The sequence below is a fragment of the Ascidia mentula genome, chromosome 6 (assembly GCF_947561715.1).
Source record: "Ascidia mentula chromosome 6, kaAscMent1.1, whole genome shotgun sequence".
In the NCBI taxonomy this organism is placed as follows: domain Eukaryota; kingdom Metazoa; phylum Chordata; class Ascidiacea; order Phlebobranchia; family Ascidiidae; genus Ascidia; species Ascidia mentula.
In genome coordinates, this window is record NC_138571.1 from 14,310,668 (window position 1) to 14,329,857 (window position 19,190).

General features: G+C 38.2%; 3 protein-coding genes across 3 annotated transcripts; 1 reads left to right on the plus strand and 2 right to left on the minus strand.

Annotated features, from left to right (window-relative positions):
* Positions 1-620: 620 nt before the first annotated feature.
* LOC145906541 (uncharacterized) lies at positions 621-3,094 on the minus strand. The gene is made up of 7 exons (XM_082993972.1): positions 2,934-3,094; positions 2,468-2,652; positions 2,306-2,405; positions 1,792-1,933; positions 1,615-1,714; positions 1,172-1,288; positions 621-953 (listed from the first exon to the last, which is right to left on the minus strand). Exons 1-7 carry the CDS (start codon positions 2,989-2,991, stop codon positions 879-881), a joined length of 777 nt encoding a protein of 258 aa, XP_082850098.1. The 5' UTR covers positions 2,992-3,094; the 3' UTR covers positions 621-878.
* A 1,810-nt stretch (positions 3,095-4,904) lies between these two features.
* Positions 4,905-7,341, minus strand: LOC145905728 (L-xylulose reductase-like). Its single transcript, XM_082993002.1, has 7 exons — positions 7,228-7,341; positions 7,005-7,102; positions 6,579-6,733; positions 6,354-6,396; positions 6,129-6,293; positions 5,850-5,967; positions 4,905-5,462 (listed from the first exon to the last, which is right to left on the minus strand). Exons 1-7 carry the CDS (start codon positions 7,271-7,273, stop codon positions 5,350-5,352), a joined length of 738 nt encoding a protein of 245 aa, XP_082849128.1. The 5' UTR covers positions 7,274-7,341; the 3' UTR covers positions 4,905-5,349.
* A 430-nt stretch (positions 7,342-7,771) lies between these two features.
* On the plus strand, positions 7,772-19,186 carry LOC145906805 (pre-mRNA-splicing factor ATP-dependent RNA helicase PRP16-like). The gene is made up of 25 exons (XM_082994260.1): positions 7,772-8,049; positions 8,116-8,180; positions 8,249-8,376; positions 8,734-8,871; positions 9,098-9,230; positions 9,495-9,595; positions 9,725-9,797; positions 10,116-10,254; positions 10,473-10,661; positions 10,927-11,088; positions 11,613-11,765; positions 12,233-12,313; positions 12,619-12,780; positions 13,104-13,349; positions 13,757-13,868; positions 14,177-14,239; positions 14,319-14,474; positions 14,746-14,893; positions 15,167-15,329; positions 15,667-15,831; positions 16,139-16,287; positions 16,909-17,098; positions 17,505-17,726; positions 18,156-18,277; positions 18,863-19,186. The coding sequence occupies exons 1-25, from the start codon at positions 7,879-7,881 to the stop codon at positions 18,933-18,935; spliced, it is 3,504 nt and encodes a 1,167-aa protein (XP_082850386.1). The 5' UTR covers positions 7,772-7,878; the 3' UTR covers positions 18,936-19,186.
* Positions 19,187-19,190: the final 4 nt, after the last annotated feature.

A 19,190-nucleotide genomic window follows, 5' to 3' on the forward strand; every position in this document is an offset into this window, starting at 1 on the left:
GTCTTGCAGCACGACATTTACGTAATTGATTAAAACGCCCGAACACACAGTTGTTGAATCTTCGCACTCACGTAAATTGATGGAAGCTTTTCTATGTTAAAAAGTACATATCCAAAAGCTAGCAGAGTGTGCATAATAACTAAACACCTACAGCTTCCTGTCGCGTGTATAACGCTATAACACCTTCGATTGTTCGTTCATTTCACCTTCCTTTTAAGAACTACAATGTTTTAATAGTTCAGAGCAATGGCACTAAAAGCTCTAAGTTTATCATCGAGTAAGAAGTGCAAGTCATCGGCTAGACTCATTAAATGAAAGCAACGCATTTCCGAAAAAAAATGTTTTGCCTGCAAGGCGCTGGATCGGCGGCGAAAGGTTAATTGCCTAGACCAGAAAATTGGCAATCCACACGTCCTTTACATCAATACAATGTTGGTTTGCAACACAGGAAGTGAGCGCTTTTTACCGGCATCAGGAAGAAGGGCTGCCTGGTTTGTTTGCAATGCACGACATTACATTTTTATAAATACAAAAGCTATACAGAAATGATCAGCATACGTACTATGTAAGACTCATACAGTAAGACAACTTCTCCAGTAACATCCATTTTTATTGCAGGAAGAATGTATTGTAGTTAATTTTATAATTAAAATGTATTAACGTAAGATTAAAACCGATATTCAGTTTTTGTAATCTCCGAGGACCTTTTCTCTTCAAACTCATGCAACACACTTCATTTGATTTCCGGCGCCAAAATAAATTTAAACAAACTTTTATTACAACGAGTCCAACTATTTCCAGCACATTTTTGCATTCCTTGATACCTAGCTTTCACGTTAGCAAATGAACAAGGTTTTTTTCAAAATAGAAAACTCGATTTACATGATATTGACAAAGCATAAAAACACCAAACTGCAGACGTCGTCAATACGTTTTCTTCTGCTTTTGTGACCCTGATGTTAAACAGATGATTTTTTTAAACGCTCCAAGGCACCTACATATTGCTACATAGACATTGTTCAAACCATAAAAAAATAAAAATTATTAATAAAGCGCAAATTGCGACATTAGAGCTATTGTAACGTTGACAGAAAAAGTTATAATCAATCACCGTTTTTGAGGATTACAACAACATCACAATACAAGGTTTTACGGTCCCAGGAAGACTTACGTGGATCCAGATGTTGTTGTAGTATATTCGGTCAAGGCCGACTGTGACAGACAGCAAGCTGCATATCGCGAATGGCGTGTAGGCGACAAGGAACGATATCGGAATCAGACAAACGAGCTGGAAAATAAAATTAGCCGCTCAATCGTGTAGAAATTCAACAGTGTAGAAAACTTCATTTGCTTCATTACTGGTTTTTAATACGCATGTTCGCATAGCTTTGCGGTCGGTAGGGGATTTTATGGTAAGAAATTGGGAACTTTGTTCATTGTGTTTGACGCGCTAAATACAAAAATGCGAACGATTTTAGCATAGAAACCATGACAACGAGTTGTTTTCTGTTATCGCTCAGCTACTAAGGAAAATAACGAATAAGAAAAACTTGTGAAATTGTAGCGGGAGAGGAAATGGCTAAATTACGAAAAGCAGTAAAAATTTACATTCACCTTCCCCTTCTCTTCCAGCAAAATACAACATCTTGCCATGTAATAAACAGGCACCATGAACCATCCGAAACCCAGCAACACGATAATGGACCTGGAGAATCTAAACAAGAGGAGTTTCTTAATTGTCTCACCTCAAAATAAAGCAAAGCTAAACGTTTTGAAAGTAAATCAACTTACATTCCATCGTCGTCGAGGTTGACAAGGCATCCGAACGTAGTTTCGGCCACGGTGAAAGGTTTGGTGACGGTGTAATAGACATAGGTAATGAGCATTGCAGCCAACCACGTGAAAACGATGAATCGCCGTTTGTCCCAATTAACTTAAAACGAGTATTGCGAGAGTAGAATACAATGAGGAATAAAAACTGCCCTTAACATTCCCCACAAACGATGGGGGACAACTAACATTCCTGGTATGTGGTGTTCCCAGCAGACGATGCAAATAGTTAAGTCAACAAATTTATTTCCTTTATTGGCAATAATTTATGCCTAAAATTTATGATAATAATTGATGTTTGAAATTAATGCAATAATTTATGCTTTTATGATTTAACACTAGTTTATGATTTGAAATCAATGGCAGGATAGGTTAAACATTGGTAAACATTAGTTTGCATTATTTTCTGATGAACCGAAATAACACGGAAACAGCAATTCCCGTAATGGGGAAAACATAGAAACACAAGGTTTACCTAAAACAATTTGTTTCTCCTTTTCCAGAATATCCAGAAGCACTCCAGCGTTGCTGGCAATTGCATTCAATCCCATGCAAATGGCAAGGTAAGCGTGAAGCTAAAAGCACGAAAAAGTTTTTTAATACCAAGAACCAAAAACAAACAATTTTCTGAACTCACGTATTGGCCAGTATGCCCGAAAGGCCATCTCCCATATAGACAAGCAACCGCTACCATGGCAACCTGCATGGTAAACAGCAAATCAGCGACACCTAGGGAGAGCAGCCAGGGCGACGAACGACGAAGAGACGAATTATTTGCGAGGGATTTAAAGATGATGCCGTAACCAATCAGAGCCAAAAGCACTGGAAAAAGAAAGCAAGGCTCTTAACAACTTCCGTGCATACACTCTTCACAACCTGCACTTTAACAGGTAAAATTATCGCGTTGCAAACACAGTTGTTGACAAGACACATAGCAATTGTTTTAATAAGCAGTAAGGAAAAACTCTTTATTCTACAAATTACACTAGGAATAGTTTGTTTTGCCTATAACGTCACGTTACGTCACATCCGGCGACGTGACTGCAGTACACAACAGTGTGGCTTTGACAGCAAAACGCAAAAATTATGAAGCACACGTATACCGTTTAAAATTGTCACAAACGCGACCACGTGAAAGTCGTCTTCGTTAGTAATTTCCATCTTTCCTCAAAGAAATCAAACTTTGCACGGTTGTTGTCTTTGTTGTCTTTGGCGTCAGAGTAACTTCGTTGTATTCAAAAATACTGCACTAAGAATCTTGGCCCAATCTGAACATGACAATAACATAAGTTTGGTTTTTGAATATCGTCATTAATTCTGTCCGGGACTACACGTTTTGAGCTGAGTCTGCATTGATCCAAACCATAAAGACCGGTTTATACATCACATAAACCATGCAAAGTAGCATATATAGCATATAGGTCTGCATTTTCCACGAGCCTCGGGACAAACAACCCGCTGCGGGTTTCCAGATACACGAACTTTGCACAACACGTGGTACCACACAACTCTGCTCTGACACCAGAGACCACTAAGAGGTATCGCCGGTATTGCCGCACTGTTAGTAGAGCACAGAAGTAGTTGTGTAAATACAACGAAGCCTTAACGCGAACAACAAACCAAACAACTGCCGGTTTCCCTTTCTCGCTTGCTCGGGTTACGACAGCGTGCTCTGTGAAACTCGATCCAGCAGATACAGTTTAGTAACTCAGGTTTAAACTCACGGAAAACTTTTCGCCTTTTTTGCCACTTTAGTTTGGAACTTGGCCCACTCACGTTCAATACTCACCACGTGACACGTTATATAACAGCAACTGCGACGCCCTTTCTTAGGTCACATAATCACAGAGCTTTGTATCTTCCGTTTCGCGTGTCTCTGAGAATGCTTATTGCAGACCGATCGGTAGACTCAAAATTGTGTAGGGTTTGAAATGAGTTGGTTTGCTGATCTGATTGAATTCTAAGTCTGCTTTGCTTAAGACACATTGCTGCCTGGCTATTTTCACAAACTCAAAGCATTTGTAATATGTCGAAATCTCTCACTTACCCCACAAAAATTTTAAGGTTCTAAGAGCAAAGCACAAGCTGCACTTTATATCTTGCCCTGCGATACGGGAGCTGCACAATCAAAACCAGAGAAAGGCTTAACAGCAGTGGTTTATGGCGAAGGAGCACCGGCGAGCTTTCTCAAACAGAGATTTTCGTTACCCAGTAAATGACCGGGTTTTCGGCAAAGCTCTGCCCTGCAGGCGCAGCTTCAATTTGATTACTCCATATTAAGACGAACCCTCGCAATACTGCCTACCCACACATTTTTAGCAGAACACGCGCTGTCGGTCGCGTTCGTTTCAAACATACTGATTTTACAGGCGCGGATTTAATATAAACAAGCTGCTGCTAAAGCCCGATACTAAATCATTGGCGAGCAAGGCTGATTGGCGAATCTACTGTTTTTTAAATTCCACAGACACACGGAATTTTACCATTAACTTCTGAAACTCAAACTTGACCTTTCATATACTATTTACTCTTTCAGACGCAACCACGAATTTAGAGGCACTGTGTGTTAGTTTTACGATATACTGTATCCCCATAATTTTGGGCGACTTAGACATAGGTACAAGGTATTGTAAACACACTGAAGAAACGTATTTAGATTTCCGCCTTTTAAAGAATGATACTTGTCAGTAAAAAGGTCAAGTGTTACTTCTGCAGGGCGATTATCGTTGATAAATTTGCAGCAAGACTGGAGGCGTTGATTTTCACACCTAGGCCCCCAAAACGAACAGACAGGAAATCACCACCGAGTAAAAAAACAAACGACGCCAATGCAGGGAATCGTGCTTGCACAGTACTATTTCTGTTATCAGGGATTATGTGTGTGTGTTATTTGTGAAAGGATTGTCGTGGATGCTTGCACGTTTTAGCAGGTAAGACAACTTCTACCGCCATGCGCGAGTTTTATTGACTTTTGTGTGGAACGCTTCAAAAAAGTCGGTAATTTTGAAGCGTTCCACACAAAAGTCAATAAGTAAGATATTGCTACAATTGTCAGTCTGGGTCAATGAACAAAGTCGCACCAAAAATACTGTATTTTGATTGGGGTAATCCACGATTGAAATAATTGCACAAAGTCTGAAAGCGAAATAATTTCAGGTCAAAAGAATGCACAGTTATGTAAAAACAAGCAAATTTGTTAACACGCTTATCTGTAGGGCAGCGGTAGGTAAAGGCCTACTTACCCAGGGTACAAAAATAAGGGTTATCAACAGCCAAGACACCCACATAAAGAAATTTTTGTTTTTGATCCATCTTACAAAACAAAAAATTGTTAGCATTTCGCAACAAAATTAACCACCCAAGAAGTTGGGACGTAGCAAAAAATAAACACACATTAAATATTATAGATCAACACAATCTCAAATTTATATTTGGCACAAAACATCTCAGCATCTCATCATTTTAAAAATTACTACCATTTAACAATTAGAATTTTGTTTTATGCACTCTGCAGTCATTTTAAATACACATAGCAGAAACACACCCTCCATCTACTGGTAAACATGAACCTGAAACCATGTTTGAAGCATCGCTCAGTAGAAACAGAATCACTGACACAACTTCTTCAGGCTCTGCATCAAACATATGAAAAAAAAGGTGAAAACTGTATTTATTTAACCAGAAAACGTACCAGTAAGTTAGCAAGCCAACTTTACTGCTTCCACCACTCCATTAAGCACCTGCTTGTTAGCATATTATTGCGACATACATATCAGAATATCAAGGTGGAAAGTGGTGAGTGAACATTTGTTGTGTAAACAAAAATTTCCTCATACAAAAAAGAGCAATATTGTTTTGTTAGATACCTACGATTTAAACAAAATAGGTCTCATCAGTGCAGCTTATGACCTATAATGATCTTGCAAATTAAATAGCCAAGCACCAAAGCTACATTAGGACCTAGTAGGTCGAGACAGTGACATTGTTTGCAGCTCAATACAAATGATTTTATTAGATACCTGCGAATCGACCGAAGGGAATGATAGATTTCATCCCATTAGCTCTGACTGGGTCACTCCAACCTACCATGGCCATAGCTGTGTTTGTAACTGTTGGATTGACGGCATTGACTTTAATCTAAAATTACAATCAAAAGTCTTTTGAATAAGAAAGCGAGGCAAATATCATGTGCCCACTTTAAAGAACCTGAATGGTTTGGTAATTTATTTGTTAAATTACGTAAATTTCATTAGTTGCTATTTAGTATTAGACAAAAATTAAAGGTTTTTTTTTCTTACATTGTGAGGCCCCAATTCCACACTCATGTTTCTAGTGAGGGAATCAAGGGCAGCCTTGCTTGCACAGTAAGTAGTGTGATTTTTTAACCCCCTCAGCGAAGCTTGGCTGGATACATTGACAATGCTTCCACCTTTTTTTCTTTCAACCATTCCCTTCGCGATAATCTGTTACAATAACTGGATGAAACTCGCCCTGGATCACAAGTTAATTTGGTTATTGTTTACCTGGGATACAACCATTGGAGCTTTCACATTGATAGCAAACGTTCTGTGTATAATACAACAAGTAAAGTAATACAAGAACTAGCCTGTATTTTGTACACATATTTTGTGGCATAATTCATTGAAATAAACAATTTATGTAAAACCACACTTACACGAAAGTAAATATTTTTATTTTTTATATGTTACATTTTTAAATCAGAAGGGAGGAATATCGTTTTTTCTTACTTATCAAACTCTGCTGTCTTTATTTCAAAAAATGGCACACACGTTGCAATTGCTGCATTGTTTACGAGCAGATCAATGGGTCCACAATCTTTCAAAGCTTCTGCAATAGATTCACTGTTTTCCAGGTCACATTGAATCGTACTTATTGTTGGACACTAAAAAAAAGTACTGTTTATCTTCTTTATCGCCTGCAGAACAAAATCAGCTCTTATGTGCCCAATATAACACATAGCAATAAGGTTTATTCAACAAGATTTCCATTTGATACAACATACAGCAGCCAAAATTGAAAAAATGTTATGCAAACAAATTTTCCTTGTCAGCATTGGTTAGTCTGTACAATCACTGTTAATGCAAAAATCCTGTGTGCAAACTACAAACTTTTTAATGTGGTTTTCAATGGGTAAGTTTTGGTTATTAACACACCTCTTCCTTTAACGAATCCAAATCACTTTTTGTTCTGGATAATGCAACTGTTTCAGCTCCACACTCAACAAGCTTCTTCACGAGTTGCCTTCCAATTCCTAAAAGTTTTCAACAACAAAACATAAATAACTGACCTTGAAAATGTTGAAATACAACCTTGGTATCAAAATCGGCTACGGTGGGGATATTTAATAGCATTAGAAAAAAACATAAATCTAGTTACCTTTTCCAGCTCCTGTAACAAGTGCACGTTTTCCATCGAACCTCATGTTTACGCTCACATAAACGTACGCAACGAATAAACTTGTTGCAAAAAGGATTGGTGCAAAGCAAAACAAGTTCAACACGCATCTGCAGCCAAGCGTGTCCTGTCAACACGTGTTTGTTTATTTGATGGTTTTTGGTATATTTGTGGGCTGTAATTTCATTATATTTTATTCATAAATATTTTATTAATACTTCCAGATCTATCGATAAAATTTTATCAGCATTACGCATATAATTGTTAAAATCGAATTCAAATTTAATTTTATTTACCTAAACTCCAATGCGGAGAAAAAATGTTACAAACCACCTGCAAAATTTTTTCTTGAAAAATTCTGGTCTGGAAGAGACACTTGCATTAATGTTTCTTAATAAATGTATTTATGTATCGAAAAGATGCTTTGAATTTGGATGAGCGAGTTGTTTTATGTACGCTATTGAACATCCTGGATACTACATATACACGACAACGCAAAACAAACTTATTCGTTTTGTGTACGAAACGTGGAGTATTGTTGTTTGTTTGTGTTATTTTGTTGGCGATATACAGATTAAATGTACTCATAATTTACCACTAATACGCTCAAGCATGTTCTAAACGACTGCCACAATGGATTTTGACATGGAGGATGAATCGCTTCATCGACTGGAAGGAACAGATCCGAAAAATGCAGTCGGCGGATTGGTGATCAAAAAGAAAAAACCTACTGACGGCCCGGTTTTTAAGAAGCCTGAAATAAAGCAGTCTTTGCTTGGGTTGGACAAACTGGCTGCATCTAAGGTAAATGCAAACACAAATGCATGCCTGGGCTGTGTTTTTAAGCGTTAATGTTATTAAATTGTTTAGAGGGAGCAAGCTGAAAATGAAAAGAAAGCAGAATGGAAACAAAAATCACAAAACAACAATGACAGGTTGGTCCTAGTCTGCTTTGAATTTTGTATATATTCATGATCTTGATGTGAAATGCTCCATGTTTTAGGCACTACCGTCCAGCTCGTGTGGAGACACCATCATACACTGGGGGAGTAAGCGACAACTTCAGAGAAACACAAAGAAAAAGGGAGAAGAAAAGAGAGAAGGATGGAGTTTACGCCTCTTCTTCCAAAGGTTTTGCAATGATACTTTTGTGAAGATGTTTATGTTTCAAGAATATCATCCCATGCTATGCCAAGCAGATGATTTGTTGGTGTATATATTCCTGTGATGTAGTTGTATTTCCTTACACACATGAAATGTTCATAAGTTATTGAAAAACTGCATGCTGAAACAGGAAATTAAGCTGCAGACAGTAGTTCACACTGTTTCAACCTGTAAGGTCTCAACAGTGCATCTGTGACTGGATCATTGAACTCTACAGCTTGTTATCATTATGCCCCTATGCTTCTATAAGACAGGAAATGTTTGTGTGCCACTTTTAGAGTAAATTTGGGGTTTAATTTTATGTTTGTTTGTTAAATTCTCCAGACAAACACAAGAGGAGAGAGCCCAGAAGCAGTAGAAGCGAAAGAAGTCACAGAAGTGAAAGAAGGAATGATTGGGAAGAAACACCTTCAAGATCCAAACAAAGTCTTTATCCAGACACACCACGAGTCCATGGCAGAAGTGTGTTTAGACTTATTGACAAAGTTGACGTATTTCATTTCCTAATTTTTCATAAAATTTGTAGACATTTTAAGTCATGTTTATCACCATTGAATTTAAAATTTTAAGACAACATTCAAACTGTAAAGATAATTCACCTTTGCTTTGCTGCTTTGTTTCGATTTAAATTAAAGTGTAATGTGGAGAAATTAGGGGTGAAAAAATACAAAACATGGTTTGATAACAGATGACGATGATGGATCTACATGGGATGAGGATGACGACAGAAGATCGTCACGCCGGTCATGGGAATCCCCTTCTCCATCCATACACAGGGGCGAGCGTTACGACCGATCTATTAGAGAATCAACTGGATACAGGTGAGAAATCAAAGCCAAAACATATTGCATGTTTTGACATGGTTACATAGACCAGCACTTTTGCTCTTCGAACACCATTCTAAAATAAAATTCTATGTAACCCCTTCGAAAAGAAATTCCCAATATAAATGTTAGGTGGTATTTTTGTTCTGCTACCCGTAACTACATTTTTCAATCTCAAATGCAACCCATAGTTTTCCTTTTCAAAGAAGCTCTTACACAGACCAGCAAAAGTTTAAAGTTGCCTATTACTTTTTGTTGAAGATCCAAGCGTTCAAACGACACTCCCCTCCCAACACCCTCATACAAATACAATAAGTGGCATAAAGATAGAAGACATTTTGGCACCACACCATCTTCTCAAGGTATCTAAAGCTATACATACACAGTACACTGTTTATGTTCTTATTACATTACAGTTGGTAATCTATTAAAATTAGAAAAGGTTTTATTTTTTGGCATTTTTTGTTTTATATATTACATTATGTGATTAGGTGACACAGGGTTCAGTGAAGGAATGGACAAATCGAAATGGGAAGAAGATCAAGTTAAAGCTGACAGAGATTGGTAGGTTTCACTTTATATATGAGTGTGTGGTTGTACCCCAATGCACAGAAGTTAACTGTACACAATACAAAGCAAAACCAAGGAAGATAAGCAAATTTACATTATACAGACATTACACAATTACAATTTACAATATATATTTTTAAATGATACTTTTTTAAACAATACATAAACATTTATTTTTTTATTGTTAGCATTTAAATATGAAAAAAAAAATATTACATGTGTGTGATTGGATTTACTGCATGCAACGCAATTAATTGCATTACTTAAATGAATTTGTGTTGGAAATAAGTAATTATGTCAATGAATGGACAGGTACATGTTGGACGAGGGTTATGATGAGAGCCACAATCCTTTCTCCCACACATCGGAAGAATATGTGGAAAAACGTGAGCAACAATTGAAGCAGCAGAAAACAGAAAGAATGTCCGCTCGCCGAAAACAAATCAATGAGGTGACTTGTTTTTGCAAAACCTTTCTACCACCTAACGTGTTTGTTCTACTGGTTGTGCAGAAAAAATTCTTGCTTATAATTCAGATATGTTTGTATTGTTTTTCATTAAAACTTTATTGCATAACTGATTTTGTGCATGAGGCAATTGGGTGTCATTACGTTTGCAACTAAAACAGTTCTTTAAAACCTATTACGATATCATGCATTTTGGTTGCCAGGACAACGAGAAGTGGGAAGCCAATCGTATGATGAGAAGCGGAGTTGTCCAGCAGACCAAGCTGGAGGAAATAGATCTCAACGAACAAGCTGGAGCGAGAGTTCATCTTTTCGTCCACAACATCGTTCCTCCATTCCTCGACGGAAGAATTGTTTTCACCAAACAGTTTGAACCAATCATTCCACTTAGGGTATTTGAAAGAAATCTTGTTGGATTTTATTTATCCCCAAGTGTATATTAATGTGTTTTTTGTGTGAGTTAAACGTAGGTTTCGTTTTTTGCAAAATGCATGTAAACATATTGGTGGCTTGTGTTCTTAAAACCCTTTGTCGTTACACTATATTAGAACATTCGAGATCATGAAACCCTAATCATGGGTAAATTTTTGTTGTTTCTTTGAAACCATATTATAGAATTAACATTAACTGATATGTTTCCTATTATTTCTGTGGCAGGACAACACCTGCGACATGGCAGTGGTCTCGAAGAATGGAAGTCTTCTAGTCAGAAAGTTCAGGGAACAAAAAGAAAGGAAAAAAGCTCAACACAAAGACTGGGAGTTGGCTGGAACGACACTTGGGAATATCCTTGGAGTCAAGAAGAAAGATGACAGAGAGGTAGGTGTACAGAAAGTATTCAGACCTTGACTGCAACGTTCGTAAAAGTTTTATGGATTTTTGTTTAATTACGATTGGCATAAATTCTTTTCCATTGCAATTTTTGATACTTTTTTATTTTCCTGAGATATATTTTGTATGGGTTAAACACACAATCTTTTGAAAGAATATTCTGTTAAAAAAAAACCTGAGGAACCCTAGCTGGATAGCAGGTGAAACTTTGATGAATACAAGTTTCATTTTGATTGCCGAAAGAACAGACTATTAAAATAGAATATTCTGTTTCCATGAAAATATTAGGTTTACTGTCGTACCTAGTCCTTTAAAACTTTAGTAGGCCTTGCAAGGACCTTATTATGTCACTGTATATAAAAATATGCCAAACGTAAATTTGGTATTTTTCACACACGAATTGGTTTTATTTTAGGACAATCAAATCGCCCTAGATCCTACACAAAATCTAAATACTTTTTCGAATACCCCCACCCCAACTATTAGCAAAATAACACTTTATCGCACTACAGGATCCTGCATTAGCTGAGAACACCGATTTCAAGTCATCCCAACGGTTTGCTCAACACATGGGGGGTAAGGGACAGGCTTCGAGCGACTTTGCAAGAACCAAAACCATGCTCCAGCAACGTCAATATCTGCCAATATACGCCGTCAAAGAGGAGGTTGGCATGCGTAGTTACAGTTTTTTTGTGTATTTTTATTTGATAGAATTTAAACATAAGCTTGTAGAAGCAACATTAATAGTATAGACGAAAGCGTACGTGGGTATGATATACGTACATTAATTTGCTAACTTGTTTCTGGTGCAAGTGGCAGTGATAATAAACAACCGCACAAACCAATGTTATAGGTGTGCCCCGAGGCAATTATTTGTTCTTAGTTCTTGAAAAAAACGAAAAATACTTTTACTAATTTAGAAACACGTTTCACGGATTATGAGACTGGCCCATATTGCAGGAAACATTGACTTATTTTAAAGATGTGTCGCCAGTAACTTAGGCCACTATAGCATGGTTGGTCCAGCTCCACAATTTAATTGAGCTGACCTGACTGACGTCACAGATCGTAAATAAGACTTGCGTTGTTGATGACGTCATGAATGTATATTCTACTGCCAATGTCTTCGCAGTTGTTAAACATCATCCGTGAAAACAACATTGTAATCGTCGTCGGCGAAACTGGATCTGGAAAAACAACCCAACTTGCCCAGGTTGGTAATGATTAAGACGACACAGTTGAAAATAAGTTTCTGCATTGTTTGGGTCAAGTTCGCTGAACCTGTAATAATACTTTTTGTTACTGCTGCTGCAAGGCATATTGCCATTACAAAAACCTCTTCTGACAATAATATTCATGAATATCAACGTTTCGGTAATAATTATCTGTAATAATGCATATTCTAAATGTGTGGCCCTTTTGGCAGATTCGCATATTTACTTATTTTTTGCCACACAACATACACCAAAACACTTTTTTCAAAAAGAGATTGCTTTGAAACGTGTCTGTTTTTTACAGTACCTGCACGAAGACGGTTACTCCAAGTACGGCATGATCGGGTGCACTCAGCCCAGAAGAGTCGCAGCAATGTCTGTTGCCAAGCGAGTTAGTGAAGAAATGAACGTGGGTTTAGGTGAAGAAGTCGGTTACGCAATCCGGTTTGAGGACGTCACTTCTGACGTAAGTTTCCATTTAACTTATTTATTGGCGATTCACTTGATAGCCGAATGTGGTCTGACGTACGTATTGTTTAACGTTATCTGGCGTCATCTAGTAACTATGTATAGTGGAAGCGTGACGTTTTCAATGTTTTCTAAATTTGTACCTCACTATACTTAATTTATAAATTGTGCATTTATTTGACCAAATCAAGCAAGTCACTCCTCGCAACTTACAGAATTTTTCCTTTGTGAACTGGTTATTTTTTTATAGTAAAAGTTGTTTGAATAAACGTTTTTTGGTTGCATATCTTTCAAGCAAGCCAACCGACCCCCTTTTTTAAGAAAACCATCGTGAAATACATGACTGATGGAATCTTGCTCCGCGAGTCCTTGCGCGAATCGGATTTAGACGGCTACAGTTGCGTCATCATGGACGAAGCCCACGAGAGGTCGCTAAACACGGATGTATTGTTCGGTCTTCTGCGCGAAGTAGCCACCAGGCGACGCGATCTTAAGCTTATTGTGACGTCAGCGACGATGGACGCCAATAAGTTTTCGCGCTTTTTCGGGAATGTTCCAATGTACACGGTATGACTTAGGACTTGTGTGTGGTTTAATAATATTGGTAACACTTCAAAAATATGGCTTATTGAAAAAACTTAATAAAAAAATAAACGTGTTAACATTTATACTTACCAAACCAACCATTGGGAATATTTGATGAAGTGAAGTAATGGGTTTAGCTACAGTTATATGGGTATGTTAACAAAAATAAAACCGGTAGTTGTGTTCCTAGTTGTCAGATTTGACTTCAACATGGGTTAATATAAATAACTTGTACAATTAGTACACACAAGAAACACTTAAAACTAAAAACAGTATGGGCCTGTGGTTAAGATCTACATACTTAAAACTGAAGTTACAACTTATGCAAGTACTCCTGTTCTTTTAAATAATCTACATTTAAAGTTAATGCTTTCTTTGTTTTCATTCAGATACCGGGTAGAACATTTCCTGTTGATGTTCTTTTCAGTAAATCTGTGGTTGAAGATTATGTTGAGGCAGCAGTTAAACAAGCTCTCCAAATCCACGTACAAGCCAGGAAAGGTAACTTAGCAAGTTAAAGCGGACATTTTCCGAACAAATACAAGAATATTACAATATTTCGGACTGAAAACCCATCATGAAAAATGCTCACAGTTAACAATATGTTTTTTTGGGCTAAACTTCATCACATACCTATGTTAGTATGTTATTGGAATATTCTAAAAAACAGTTGTCTTATAGCGCTAGAAGTATCTCTGACCCAATGCAGTATAGTATTTTAAAAGTTTCTTCTGCAGGGTGCATATTATAGTATAGGACATAGCGGTCGTGGTATTGATCTATTAGTGCATCTATATGTTTCATTGCAGGAGACATCCTGGTCTTCATGCCCGGCCAGGAAGACATTGAAGTGACTTGCGAAACTTTAACAGGCGAGTGTTCGGCGGCGCCATCTAGCGGCCCGATAATTCTACACTCGCACAAACCAAAAACAATGGATTTTCTCCACAGAACGCATCGACGAGCTTGATGACGTGGCGCCTCTGACTGTTCTTCCCATCTATTCTCAACTCCCGTCCGACCTCCAGGCAAAGATCTTCCAGAAAGCACCGGATGGTGTGAGGAAATGTGTAGTGGCGACCAACATCGCCGAAACCTCGCTAACAGGTCAGCCACAAACATTAACATTTAAAGCGAAATTGGCGGCTACGTATAATGAGTCGACCAGTTGTGGTTGAAGTGATTCAACAAAAATAGTGCGGAAATATTAAATATATTTCGACTATGTAGTTGAGAGTTTAACTTCCTTTAAACCTCAGGCAGGTTGTACCAAACTCCATTGCATTAAAACTTGACTCCCTTCTTTGGAGTTATACTACATATGATATACTTTTTGGAGTTAGTGTTGCTTTGAATAATCTCAAAACCTTCTCTACAGTCGACGGGATAGCGTTTGTGGTAGATCCGGGCTACTGCAAATTGAAGGTTTTTAATTCTCGCATTGGAATGGACGCCCTGTCGGTATTTCCAGTGTCACAAGCTAACGCCAACCAACGGTCTGGTAGAGCAGGTCGCACAGAGGCTGGGTATAGTGTTGTGTATATTTTTCTTACTTTAAAACCCGTGTAAAGAATTATTCAAATGGAGACTGCTAAATTTGCTGCGTCTGGGAACAGTCTTCAGCCCTTGGGAGTCTTTACCCAATAAATCCAGAAATATATATTTTTTTATGTCCTTATTCAAATAGAAAAAAAAGCAAGTAAGTTAATGTTAACGAAAAAAGTAGAACAGCGGGTCACAACCATGTATCTCTGTATGTTAAATACTTATAACTCAACCAAGCCACTATTTCTTCACAGAATCGCTTACCGCCTATACACGTTGCAACAGTACAAGAACGAGATGTTAATTTCAACTATACCCGAAATACAGAGGACCAACCTGGCTAATGTCGTCCTGCTCCTAAAATCCCTCGGAGTTCAGGATCTGCTCAAGTTTCACTTTATGGATCCTCCGCCCCAGGTTAGGATGCTGTTATCATTATATTTAGTTGTTGTTAACACGATCTGTGCTACTAGGATGGCATTTATAAGAGCCTTAGGATCAGACAAAAACCTGTATTGTTTCTGTTTAGTTTTCAACGCAGATTGTGTAAATTACGTCCGATAGCACGGTTTGAATGCGTTATCATATTACAAAAATATTTGAACTTTAAAAGTGAAAGTATTACAATATGTTACTGCTGCTATGCCGCATTTTGGAACATATTTGCAACAAACGTGATGATAAATTTGGAAAGCTTGTTGAGTTGTTGATTTACCTAACAGAAAAAAATACTAAAAATTGTTTCAACTTGAAGGACAATATCCTTAACTCGATGTACCAACTGTGGAACCTCGGCGCTCTAGACAACACCGGTGCGTTGACCACTTGTGGGCGCACTATGGTTGAATTTCCTCTCGATCCCCCATTGTCAAAAATGATGATTGTCGCATGTGATATGGGTTGCTGTGAAGAGATATTGGTAAGATAGAAAAATTAGACCGGGTTTGATGGCAGAATTTTAATACTTCTATGGATGCTAAAAATATCTGATAAAGACTTATGTTCCTAACTTTTATTCATATTAGGGTTAGATTATAAAGAGTGTCTTTTTTCTTGCGATATGCTATCAAGTTTGGTTTTGCCATATTGACGACATTTTCTAACTTGAAGCCATATCGTTAAGAACGATATTATCTTGCTAACTGATTCTGGCCATAATTCCACACTCTGTTGCAATTGCCGTGACCACCTTCAAAACGATATCGATATATAAATTATCGTTATAGACGATCGTATCGATGTTGTCTGTACCGGCGATATTTTATCGTCCGACCGGAAGAGAGGAAGAAAGCGACGCCAAACGGGAAAAATTCAGTGTTCCGGAAAGTGATCACATGACCTTGCTGAACGTCTATCAACAATGGAAGTCGAACGGGTGAGCGAAACGATCTCGGTCGCTCGAGTTTTAAGTGCTATGGCTTCAATCGTTCAACACCAGAAAAACAGATGTGTTCAAAACACGCAGAGCCTCCAATACGTTCCGAATATCGAATTCGTTTTAAATATTGTTTCTGCCTAATTCGGCGTAACAAACTCGTTAAAACACAACCTCATTAGGTTTACACCCTCCACAACCCAGACATTGCCCATGCCTTTGCCAATCATGCCATTGCATGTAACAAAGAAGGACCAGCGCAGTGGGACGATCCTACCAATCATGGCATTGCATGAAACATTACTGCGTAACAGAACCTCAAGTGAAACTATCTAGAATTTCCCATTATATAACGTGACAAATATTGAAAGAAAACGAGTTAAGGTTAAACTGCTGCCATGTTCCGAAAAAGTCCACGAAGTCGCCAGGTTGCAACACTTTTTGCTTTGGTCCAACATTCCTTCTGCATTCCTTCTGCCATGCGGCAAGACTTTATTAGGGTTATGATTCAAATGTTTACCACAGGAAAACCAGAAGGTCAGATATATTGAAAACTCCTCACTAACTGACAACAAAAGCAGCTCAAAATTGACCAAAATTACGCTCTTGTTTCCATCCAAGGTATTCTGCCACTTGGTGCAACGAACACTTTATCCACGCCAAAGCGATGAGGAAAGTGCGTGAGGTGAGAGCTCAGCTGAAAGAAATAGCAGAACAGCAAAAGATGCCTCTGAGATCGGCCGGTAACGACTGGGATGCGATAAGAAAGTGTATCTGCGCTGCTTACTTCCACCACGCCGCTATGCTGAAGGTGAAAACGTCTTTTCTTGTTTACTGTTGTACCTTACTTTGTAATTTGTGACTCCAGATAATTTTTCGGTTAACGATAGACGAATGTGTATTTTTAATTGTTTTAATACCTTGTTTAGTGTTGAAGATATATAAGCATTTCATTTGAAATGCCGTTAAAGGATAGGCGGGAAAATTATGTTAAGCTTATCATTTTTTACCACCTAGCAATAATGCTACGTTTGCAATACCCTACTGCTGTATATAAAAAACAAAACCATCGTCGCGAACAGGTTGATCCGAAAATAAGTAAAAGCTAATATACCTGTTTGTGCACTGTGCTTGATAGCAATGCTATATAAGCCCGGAGTGTACAGTCTAATAACCTTAACCAAAAACACCCACAATAGCTGTATGTTTTATCACAGGGCATCGGCGAGTATGTTAACCTTCGAAACGGAATGCCCTGCCACCTCCACCCAACCTCTGCACTATTCGGGATGGGTTTCACACCAGATTACGTCGTTTACCACGAACTGGTGATGACGTCACGGGAGTACATGCAGTCTGTCACTGCTGTGGAGGGGGAATGGCTCGCGGAGTTGGGCCCCATGTTCTACAGCGTAAAGGAGTCAGCCAAAACGAGAAAGGTTTGTTCGAATGGATAATGGCAGATAAACAAGATGCAGTGTTTTTGAAACTCTTTTGTGCAAATGCAAAAACTACACAATTTATTGCACGAAAAATGCTTGGAATTTTGTTCTAACCAAAGCAAGTAAAATGCAGGATTTAGAACTCGATGAAACAACTCTTTCAATGAGGATCTCTTGGTAGTTACAGCACTAGTAAAGTGACATTACTATAACTATAATAATACTGCATGCACAATAGCACGCATTTTACGCAATTTCCTTGCTGAAATGCATTCGGACATTATTGTCCTGACAATTTTTACGGACATTTCCTAACAATTCGATCAATAACCGACAAATGACACACAAAAAACAGATTTCAAACAAAAGCAGACCTTTTTTGCGATCAAAACAAAGCGATTGACGTGCGTTTGTTTTTTATCCTAGGAAAAGCGGCAAGCGACCAAAGCTAAGATGAGTGAGATGGAGGAAGAGTTGGCTCTGGCTGATGAACAAATCAAGAGAAGAAAACTGGAACAAGAGAACGAGAGGAACGCGGACATCACGAAGTATGATAATATTGCGTTGCTGCCAGGCATATATTCTATTTCAATTAATCTGTACTCCTGGCCCAATTAAACTCATATTTTTTATTCACCGACGTTTTGCTGATGAATTAAGCTCACTTGGATAGCGGGCGAGACGTCGGTGAATACAAGCATACGTTTAATTGTGCTAGAAGTACAAATTAATTGGAACAAAGTATGGGAAATTTTAATTACTTGTAATGTAAGTTGTTGACACATTATGTCTACATCGTGCAGCATTACATGAGTATTATTGTTGGAAAAGTCCCTATGGACCCCTCGATAAGTCCCTGTAGGCCCTTATGGGTCCCTAGACCCCCAGTTGAGGAACCCTAATTTAGATAATGCAAAAACAACAAACCTGTATATAATTTTTCTCAGCAATACGACAAAGCTCGCTTATAACCACCATGCAGTAATATAGTGCAACATGATGTTTGGACATGCATACGCTACACTTGTTTTTTACTAGGCCGGGATTCGAACCCATGTCATTTTGTTTACGATCTACAGATTGATTTTTGGTCGCACATGCAAAACCTAAACGTTGAATTTTTGTGATTGCAGACATCGCATAGCAACCCCCGGTCAGAAAGGGTTGGCTACACCACGCAGAACACCCGGGAGGTTCGGTTTGTGATGTACAGATCCGCCACTGAAACTTGTCTACTGGAATGCAAGAGGAACAAGCGGCTACGACAACACACCAGCGAGAAGAGAGATATAAAATTTGTGGCGCAAGTCGTATTTGTGTCCGTGCGGAGTGTTAAAGCGAAGTGCGTTGTACGGTTTATTGCATACACTGCCTTCCATTCCACGGCGGAATACTTTCGTCAAGTCCGCAAAACGGATAAATTTTTACAGCGACTCGCAATGAAATAAAGCTTCTGAAAAC

Bases quoted from the DNA above. Each gene is read 5' to 3' on its own strand.
- LOC145906805 (XM_082994260.1), top strand. From the start codon at position 7,879: ATGGATTTTGACATGGAGGATGAATCGCTTCATCGACTGGAAGGAACA. The intron at 8,050-8,115 runs GTAAATGCAAAC...TAAATTGTTTAG, and splicing joins ACAAACTGGCTGCATCTAAG to AGGGAGCAAGCTGAAAATGA. The intron at 10,662-10,926 runs GTATTTGAAAGA...TTTCTGTGGCAG, and splicing joins AACCAATCATTCCACTTAGG to GACAACACCTGCGACATGGC.
- LOC145905728 (XM_082993002.1), bottom strand. From the start codon at position 7,273: ATGAGGTTCGATGGAAAACGTGCACTTGTTACAGGAGCTGGAAAAG. The intron at 6,397-6,578 runs GTAAGAAAAAAC...TATTATACACAG, and splicing joins AAGACAGCAGAGTTTGATAA to AACGTTTGCTATCAATGTGA. The intron at 6,294-6,353 runs GTAAACAATAAC...TTATTGTAACAG, and splicing joins CTCCAATGGTTGTATCCCAG to ATTATCGCGAAGGGAATGGT.
- LOC145906541 (XM_082993972.1), bottom strand. From the start codon at position 2,991: ATGGAAATTACTAACGAAGACGACTTTCACGTGGTCGCGTTTGTGACA. The intron at 2,653-2,933 runs GTATACGTGTGC...TTCTTTTTCCAG, and splicing joins GTTTGTGACAATTTTAAACG to TGCTTTTGGCTCTGATTGGT. The intron at 2,406-2,467 runs GTGAGTTCAGAA...TCGTGCTTTTAG, and splicing joins TCGGGCATACTGGCCAATAC to CTTCACGCTTACCTTGCCAT.